Source organism: Cyprinodon variegatus, unplaced genomic scaffold, assembly GCF_000732505.1.
Source record: "Cyprinodon variegatus isolate N-32 unplaced genomic scaffold, C_variegatus-1.0 Scaffold31, whole genome shotgun sequence".
NCBI lineage: Eukaryota > Metazoa > Chordata > Actinopteri > Cyprinodontiformes > Cyprinodontidae > Cyprinodon > Cyprinodon variegatus.
In genome coordinates this window covers 1,265,583-1,275,550 of record NW_015150484.1, presented here as the reverse complement: position 1 = coordinate 1,275,550, position 9,968 = coordinate 1,265,583, and the positions used below count along the sequence as shown (strand labels likewise).

Here is a 9,968-nt window from a genome sequence, read left to right as displayed (position 1 = left end):
AAAGGTTTTTAAGACTTAATTTCTTTATTTATTACTTGTTTTATAATTGCTACAACCATATTGGACTATTAGCATAAGGTTTTTAGAGACTGTGACTCGCCCGCCTTGAAATCCGACTTCATTCTGTGCACAAATCAAATCCACCACCAGCCATCCTTAAAGGAAAAAATAACATTTGCACCAAGTTTTTTGCTCCCAATGATTACATTTCATCACTGTGTTTACATAATGACAATAAAATTTGTCTAAGAAGTCTAAGAAAAGTGTTTTGGGGTTAACATCATGTGAAATAAAAACATGAATTATGCTTGATATAAAATGAGAAATATTAAAAACAATAGAATTATTTTGGTTTTAATTATTCAATGTTGAAAAGCAACATTTAGTCGTAATTGTCCTTTCTTCTTTGTTTGAATTGTGCAACCGCGGATTTTCTCTCTACCTTCTGGTATTATGGATGGGCGTTACTTATTGATTGGACTGCAGGTACAGCTGCACAGGAAATTAAATCACAGTCTAAAAATCAGCAAATTCACAGTTTCACAGAGTTGCTTGGATCACATATTTGTTCAGTTTTTAGATTACTAATGCGTTCCCTCTGTGCATCCTAACCATATATTTAGTCAGTTGGATGGGCTTTTCCAACCTTTGATTGCCTATGATAGAAGTTTCTAACTGTGTCAATGTGACTGTAGCAGCTCACAGAAAGCGACAGAAACATGACTACAGTTGTGAAAAATGGAGGAGGTGAAAGGCGGCTTAGTTGCAGCTGATATCGTCATTACAATATTCAACAATGTTTTCACAATATCATGTACCTAGTTGCAAGACTTGTTTCTTTTTCAGAAATGCATATTTATACTTAAGTGCCTCACCTATAAGGCTTTGTAACTTTGAAAACATGAGAAGATGCAATGGCTCATGAGGTAATTACCCCTCTGAGTTGGTGTGTTTGCAGCTGCAGGCTGAAGCAGGGTTTCCCTTTAGGTGGCTCTCCTACTAAGGTCAGTAAACAGCTAATGGCATTTAGAGAGAAGAGGATGAAAGAGATGGCACTTGGTTGTAGTCAGCTGTGCACTACCTTTGTCTTATTGTGTACCGTCTGTCTTAATCTCCCAGCCTCCCCTTTCGCACCACAAGGTGATCATGTTATTAGATCCCCTCCCTCGGCTCATTTGTCATCCGGCAGCACTGCTGCTCAAGAAAGGGACGGCGAGGCGAGAAAAAGAAAACATCACAAAAAAGGGAAGGAACTATAACATCATATGTTCATCATTTACTACCTAGGAGTCTGTATCTTTTCTTTCTTCCAGAATTGCTTCTTTACAGTTTTCTTTACTCGTATCATATCGACTTAACCCGGCTTGCGCACTCAACACACATGTGCTGTGCATGCACACTATGACTCCCACCTACACTTTGACTTGTGGGAACTGCTACAAATAAAAAGTATTGCCAGTGTTCAGAGCTTCTGTCACTTCCTCAGCCACAGTGCTTTAATCTCTCCTTTTCTTTTCCTTTTGCTGCTAAGGGAGGGAGTCAGCTAATTACAATAAACAAATATACTCAGAGATGCCTATGCGGGGCTCACATAGGTTAACAACTCAGCTATAAATGTTAAATGAAGCTAAAATAGCTTACAGTTGCCATAGCGATTCTGGCTGTGAATCTTTGTGTACTTTGTAGGTTAGAAAAGTTTGAATTAATCTTAGAATCTGTCATACAAAGAAAAAAAAACAGTCACTGCTGTCACTGCCTCAAAGGTCTTTTTGACGTCTCAATCTGGGTATTTGTTTTTTAGTCTTTTACTCTCGCTCTGATATCTGCACTGCTGCATTAGTCACATGTGAGTTAATCTATCCAAATACTCTTCATAACCATGCTTCTTCCTGTCTTTGTGCCTTTTTTTTCCCAACAGGTGGGACTGTCAGGATGATGCTTAGGTGGAGCAGCGCTGAGCCGTATTGATGGATGTGTTAGCAGACAGCAGTCTCACATTGATTGTGAAGACTTCAGAACCGGAGAATGCAAATTATGTGGAAAATACAGGTACCAGCATCTCTAACATGTAATTTGTTTTACTTAACGTATGTGATAGAGCAAAAGAAAATGGTGAATGATTTCATTAACTGGAGGATGGGATTCAATGTTTTCTCTTTTTGTTAAGAAAAACTAAATAGTATGGTATTAATTTGTTTTCAGCATCCTTTCATCTCTACCCTAAACTGAAATCCAGTTAAAAGCAATGAAATAGTAAATAGTATGGGAAAGGAGAAACGTTTAAGAACAAACAGCATCATGAAGATCAGGGAACACAGGAAACAGGTTAGGGAGAAAACTGTTGAAACGTTTAAAGAAGGGTTCTGATAGCGTTTAAAAGTGCAATGATTAATCCATCATCTGAAAAGGGAACGTGTTTGAAGAGACTATAAACCTTCCAGGATTGTTGTTCAAGAAGCTTATGGTAACTCAACAGTAGTTGCAGAGATCCAAAGCTTAGGAGGAAGATTCCGTTCACAAAACCACATTTGTTTTTCTACTGTACAAATCTCGCCTTTATGGATGAGGGACGGTGAAAAGCAATTTTTAAAAAGTCCCATTTGTAGCTTGTCGCAATCCATAATCAAGAAAGTGCTATTTGTTGATAAGATTAAAATTTAATGCTAGATCTACGTTTAATGGGATACGTGTGGCATCAAACTCTCTCACGGTACCCTCAAATAAGTATCCTCACCAACAAAGAAAAATGGTGGTGGCTGCATCATGCTGTGGGAATGATTTCTAAAGTAAGGACCGGAAGCTGATTAGAGTTGATTGCATTTAATATATCAGTTAATATCAAAAACTAAAAGAGAAATCAAAATGAAAAATGAATTCAGCTGTGCTCAGAGTAATCTGAGAAAATAACCAACTAGAGGCTTGACAAGAACCGATACTGAGGTGGATGTTAATTTACCAGCAGGACCCAACCACACTCAGACAAAAACTGGCTAATCCCAAAGACAGAACACTGGAACTAAAGCTGAGCACAAAGGACTGCTTGGACTCCTACACCAGAGAAACCATTAGTCTGTACGGTTGTACCCGAAGAACAAAGGACCAACCTTTAAAGACTAAAGTGATTGATTTCAAATGATTTTGAAAAGTGAGGCAAAGGAAGCCGCCTATGTTATAAGAGCAAAGTGGTCTGAACAGAGGGGGAAGATTGTGGTTTCAGCTCCCAAGCATCTACAACTCTGTCCTTCCAAAGAAGTTACCAAGCAGTCATGAGTCAAAGTCCAACAGACTTTATCCAACCAGAAAAATGATTTGCTTCGGACTTGGACTTTATTAAGTATGATGGGTCTCCACATGCTTAAAAACATCAGCTCTCCAACTACAGGTTGTTGTTATGCGAGCTGACAGGTCTGATAAAGACTGTTGAATGGGTGTCGAAATGTTTTCAGAAAAACTAAGTGAAGTCCTGTTGACTCCAATTTAAGCCTGATTTGTGGCTACCAGCAGGACATTTACCAGAAGGTGAGATCCTTTGAGAGAATTCCTGAATGTTGTAGGCCCAACTGTCCTGTGGTTAGAATTTATTATATAAATTTATAAAGCAGCTGCGTTGATGTATGGCCACATGTCCTCTTGGTTGCACCGTAGGTCACTGAGTTCATTGTCAGGCTTGTTTTATCTTATATTTTGCATACTAAAGTGAAACAATTAGACCCTTCTAATTTAATAAACATGCAAAAGAAAAAGATTAGAACGCAGAGAAAAAAACAGTAAAAAAGAGGAATCCCTTCCATTTAAAAAATATAATCATTGTTGGGAGCCCAGGGAGCAGTGTGGGGTTAAGGGGCTTGCTCAGAGACACAGAGTGGCGGTCTGTGGGAGTGGGGTTTGAACTCAGAACCTCAGGATTCCAAGCTCTATGCCCTAACCACCAGGCCGCCACTCCCTATTCAATTAGATCCAGTTAGTTTGTTCTCAGATGTTGTCTTGAGCACAAACTTTGGGAGGACCCCTAGATTCTTTAGAGGTTGATTATTGAAAAGTGTCTTTTTATACTGAAAATAAATTTATGTTAAAATCAACTCCCCACTTTTGTCATTATGCAATCAGATAAAAGACCCCTGAAAAACCAAGTGCCAAATGTCAATCCAACCCTACCCCTGTTTACCAGATACATAACGAGAGCTATAATGGAAACATTTAGTATGGCCCAGGCAAATTCCAGCTCTAAATCCAATTAAGAATCTATGGCTAATTTTGAAACCAGGTTGTCTGCTTGTGTGTCGCAGTGAAAGCAAATTTGCCTCTGCCCCTGCCGCAGACACTGCTGCTGCACCTCTCCAAATTTGTAGTTGACCACAGACAGTGCTGCAGACAGGAGGCTTCTGATTGGTCAAATCTACATCCGCTCTACATTATGCATATTTCCTGTTTGGTACCTTAGCAGCTTGTTTTGTTTGTATGACCGCCATGGTGGAAAACGACTCAGGAAGTTGGACCAGTTAGAAGAGCGAGGTCCTCCGTTGTCGCACAAACTTGCTCCCACATCTTCTCCGTCTCGGCAGTATCTAGATCCACAGCTAGTTTGTGATTGTCCCTCTTGCGTTGTAGTGTGGAATAACATAGCGCAGACCACTCTTCATTATAGGGCATAGATTAAAAATATCTGCAACACGCTCACTGCGACACACTGCTGCGGGGAGTAGAACCAGCCCTTTACTCTAATAGACTTGTACATGTAAGGTTCAACAAACAACTTAGCATAGAGGGCTGAGCTACAATGCACGTATCTATTGTCTGAGTTCTATTTGAGAGAATCTTTGAAAAAAAAACACTATGTGGTTTCTATTGCTTTTAACAAATATGCAGTATTTAGTGTTAAACCCTTAAAATATGTAATTAGGTTTGTGGTTTGGAATATTTCAAAATGTGAAAAAGGGAAGACAAATTAATCTTTCTGCAAGGCTCTGTCAGCACACTAATAATTAGGTTTCATTGACAGTCACCATTTAACTTAGCATGCATGCATGTGTTTGGAATATAGAAAATGTGGAAGATAGTCACGCATTTCTAAAGGAAAAATGAAAACTCCTCCTAGAAAGGGCTCAGCTGTGATTTGAACCCTTTGCTGTTTTTTTTTTCTTTGAGACAGCTGCACTAAAAACCAATAAAACAATGTCTTATTTGCCTACTGTGTTTCAGTTTTTGATCTAAAAGGACATTTTTTCCAAAGCACAGCTGAGCTTAAATTAATGAAAGCTTTAAATAGACAATTAGTCTTACCATGCTTGTGAAATAGCTGTAAGGAATTCATTTTTTACCCTTAGTTTTAAGCTCTTGGACAAAAACAACCCCTAAAAAACAGAGACAGTGCAAAGACAGCTTCTTTCAAAGGAGAAAAGATGACAAAACATTAATGAGGGTTTATTCAGCTATTGTTAATCCTCTCTCCTTATGCATCTTCAACTCAAAAATATTAGTTTAAAAATTTTGTTATTAAAAGCTGCAAATGTGAACGCAGGGAGAATGTTATAGGCTCAAACACATTTTTTATCTCATGACCATGACAAAATAGATGCCTTTAAAAAGTCTAATTTTCATAGATGAGTTTGTTAATTCCCAAAAACTAATTCTAGGTTAAACCTTTTTGTTATTCTACCAAAGGTTATACTTCTTGTCATGTTTTCATAATAGGGGCATCTACACACATTGCTTCACATGTATGGTTTATTAGAGTGGTCTATGTAATATTATCTATTATGTCTTAATAGATTAAAAAAATCTAATATATTTAATTAGACAAAAATAAATAGATTCTGTTTAAAATTCAGATTTGAATTGGCTACGTAGAAAAAAATAGATCCAAAACAAAAATGCCATATGTGAAAGTCTAATAACTGGTTGTAACGCCTTTAGATACAACATTAAGGTTTCCTTTGATAAATGACACTGTATCACGTCCATCATTTTTATACTGTTTTTACATTGATTCAATTCACCCGTATTAGGGAGTTTTTATCCACAAATGACCTGTTTACTAGGATGTCATGCCAAATCTATTGGATTGACTTTAAATTTATAACCTTAAATTTCCCTTATTGAGCCATTAAGAGGAGGTTTTGAATTGGATCACTGTCCTGCTGTGTAACCCGTGTAGTTTTGATGAAAAAAATTACAAACTGATGTCTAAATTTTGTCCTTCAGGATTTCCTGCTGTACGGAAAAGATAATTTCACCATTTCTAGAGCAATAAAGAAGCCCCAGAACATCACACTTTCACCACCGTGTCTGACTAAACGTGGTGTTGGAATAAAGGAACATTTTGCAGGACACACACTTCTAAAACTCTGTCTCTTCATTTCCTAGAATATTTTCCCAAAAGTGATTTTTCGGTGTGCTGCAATTTCAATTCGATTCAATTCACTTTATTTATATAGTGCCAAATTCACAACGCATGTCATCTCAAGGCACTTTACAGTTCAACCAGATCATACAGTCAAATTGATTCAAAGTTTTCTATCTAAGGAAAACCAGTTGATTGCATCGACTCATTGACTCAAATACAATCCCTCACACTAAGCATGCTTGTAGCGACAGTGGAGAGGAAAAACTCCCTTTTAACAGGAAGAAACCTCCAGCAGAACCAGGCTCAGTGTGAGCGGCCATCTGCTGAGGCCGACTGGGGTTCAAGGAGACAGAAGCAGAGATACAAAAAGCAGCTGTAAAAGGTGGCCCCGTCCAGGAAATACACAGCTAGGCAGACGAGCTCTGAGCCAGCTCCCATGCCAGAGGACGAAGAGAGCACATCCAGTTAGTCACGGTCAGAGAAACAGGACCGCTCTGGAAAACAGGCCGATCTCCAGCATCTATAAACAAGGGTGTTGATGGAAGCAGCACAGCTGATGTTTCTCTCCAGGATGGCGTCACAGCCAAACAGGAACAGACGAGGCAAAGCTACTCTGAGGAAAAGCAGAGAGAGCATAACATTAGAGATTAAACTAACAGATTCTACAGAATAGGAGAATAGAGAGAGAATGAAGCAGAATTCTGCAGGCCTGTGAACTCCTGGGAAGAGGCTCCATTGTTCCACATCTTCTCCATTTGTTGTTAACTAAAATCTCTTTCAGACTGATAGGTTTTCTTTCATTTGTTTAGATCAGGATGTCATGTTTTGTTTTCTGAAATATTTTATTCTACTCCATGTTGCCAGACAGACTCACTTGTTAACATAAAGGACCAGGTTTGTTTGGATAGTTAACTTTTTTACCTTAATAAAGCAAGTCATTTGAAAACTCAGTTTTATATTTCTGTAGATTATCTTTTCTTTTAAAAAGGAGATCTGACAGGAGACAAAGACTTTTCAGTGCATCTTATATTGGAAATTTTTTTATAACATTAAAATCTATATGTGGATCCTATTAAACTTCCCAAAAGCATGCAAAAGATAGATGCTTCAACTTGATTTTACAAATCTCAAAATTACAATCTGGAAAGGAGTGAAATTTAAAGGCAGCAACGTAAAGCCCATAAAAACGAGTGTCTCTTTTGTTGTGATGTACTATTAGCTCGTTCTTGTTCTGTGTTTTTAATGTGTTTAATGAAAAGAAACCAGAACAAGTAGAAACTGTGTAATTAAATATGAACAGTACTGCATTGTTTCTTCACCTCATCTGTGATCAAAGCAGCTATATCTAACTATGCTTACATTGCACCTTTTCAAGTTGGGCTACGTTGTAGCCACAGCTGCCCCAAGGCCCACTGACTGAAGCGATGGGCCGCCGGGCCCTCTGGCCACCCGTGCGCAAAGTTTCTAGTCCAAAGACACAAAGACGGAGACAAACGAAGCTTAGTTTCAAACCAATGACTCTTTGGCTGCAGGATAAACCCCTGTATCCTAAACCACTGTTACTCCAGACAGTAGCGTAGGATAAGAACTGAAAGGATATTCCATTTTATGGTTTACATATGTAACACACTGAGCTGTATCTGAGGTACATGCTCAGGCAAGTTTAATATTTTACTTTCATTATCCTGTAAATACAGCTTAAAGATGATAATTCTGCATTCTCCGTTTAAAGTAACTTAGCCACAGATGTCTGCATTTACACATCCATAAAGGATACGCAGCAGAGGGGTTTTTATCAGGTTTAGAGAATATTTTTGCATTCACTCATGCCAAACCTCTATACAGTAAAGAATATACACTGTTTTTATATTCATGTTTATCTCCAAAGTATTTCAAAGGAAAGGCACAGAACCTTTGCTTGCACTTTTATGATACAAAACAGAATAAAGATGATAGTGGGGACAACAGCTCCAACATACTTTATTAACATAATTCTTCATCCTGGTTTCTATATTGCTGCAATGTAATATCTTAACTTTCAAATGGTATGCACAATCAATTCATGTTTGCCAGCAGCACAGGCTGTTCGGCTTTACAGAACATTTTGACCCACTATTGTGAAGCATTATTTTATGATTTATGATGCAACTTCAGTGAGGCAGCGCTTATCAAACCCCAACAAACTTCATGGCACCGTGTTAGCAGTGGATAATGGTCCCACTGCTGTTGCTTAAAATGCTTGTTTGCATCAGAGAGCAATGTTTTAATCCTCTTATTTTCGAGAGGCAAAGCAGGTCATTGTGAAGTTGACCTTTTCTTATCTTGAACTTAAATTCATAATAATTCAAGACTGTTTTGCTTAAGATGAAATGTACTTTTTAAGCTATAGTTGGCAACATGCATAACTGCCATGCTTTTTGCTGACACAGCCATTGATTTAGACTTAATCCATAAATCGTTAATGGTTTAGATAAGAAGCTCAATGTTAGTCTAACTTATGGCTTCCAAAGCCATGTTTGATGTATGCTTTGGTTTCTTGTCATGTTTGAACCAATAACTGATAGATTTTAACCAATTGACCAAAACACTGCAAAGACAACTGAAATTTGCAGCTGTTTATTCTCACAAGCCAAACAGCCTCTCGGAGAAAAGATTAAAGTCATATTAGGCAAAGATTGGACTATTTTTCCTTAATGACTAGATGCATATTTCAAAGAGTAGACGCAAGGCTTTCAAACCTTTAACAATGTGTATCAAGTGTGAATATGGTGGGGGCACCATCATGCTATGGAGCTGATTCTCTGCTTCTGTTATAGTGTAAAATAACAAAGAAGCATTTCAGGATCCTTTAACCTCCCTTCAGATCAAACTGGCACAGTTGGTTGTTCAACAGGACGGGTTATAAACAGAAAACAAGCCAACATCGTGCATCTGAAATGACCCTGACCCCAGTGAAAGAAGAATCTATTAAATGCTCGAAAGCCAGCATTAATAATTAAAATCAGGAAATTTATCTTAGAACAATGTACTCAAGTAGAGGAAATTTTACTCAGAGGTGGATAACATTTGGTCTGTCTCTGAAAAGAGACAATTAAAATTAGAATACCAATAACAGCTCGAAAATACTGTGAATACTAATCCATTTTTCCTGTGTGTTGTACAAAAACTATTGTTTTTTTACACTTAATAATTTTAGTACATGCAATATTCCAGAGAAATAGGAGAAATATATTTTAGAATATTTCTTAACATTCAGAAGTATGTTAACTCTAAAATGACTATATGTTCAAGATAAGATAAGGCAAGGGAAATTTATTTGTATAGCACAATTCAGTACAAAGACAATGCAAAGTGCTTTACATGATTAAAATATAGGGAAATAAAACAGAATCAAAGCAAGTAGGAATAAAATAAGAAAAAAAAAAATAAATGCAGACTCCAACAATGACGTCTTTACCAACTTCTGTCAACCCTGTTGACTTTATAGCTCCCGGACCTATTTATTTCAAACACAACGTTTTTTTTTAAAACCACAAGATCCCTGATCTTGACACAATATGACAGCCACAAGATCCCTGATCTTGACACAATATGACAGCCACAAGATCCCTGATCTTGACACAAT

At 37.6% G+C, this 9,968-nt stretch overlaps 1 protein-coding gene across 1 annotated transcript in view; it reads left to right on the top strand.

The window, feature by feature from the left end:
* kiaa2022 (KIAA2022 ortholog) overlaps positions 1 to 9,968 on the top strand; it is a 124,882-nt gene that overhangs the window by 96,443 nt on the left and 18,471 nt on the right. The window contains exon 2 of the mRNA XM_015401070.1: positions 1,919 to 2,049. Coding sequence (XP_015256556.1) covers positions 1,968 to 2,049 — 82 coding nt within the window. The 5' untranslated portion in view covers positions 1,919 to 1,967. The remainder of the gene's footprint in view (positions 1 to 1,918; positions 2,050 to 9,968) is intronic.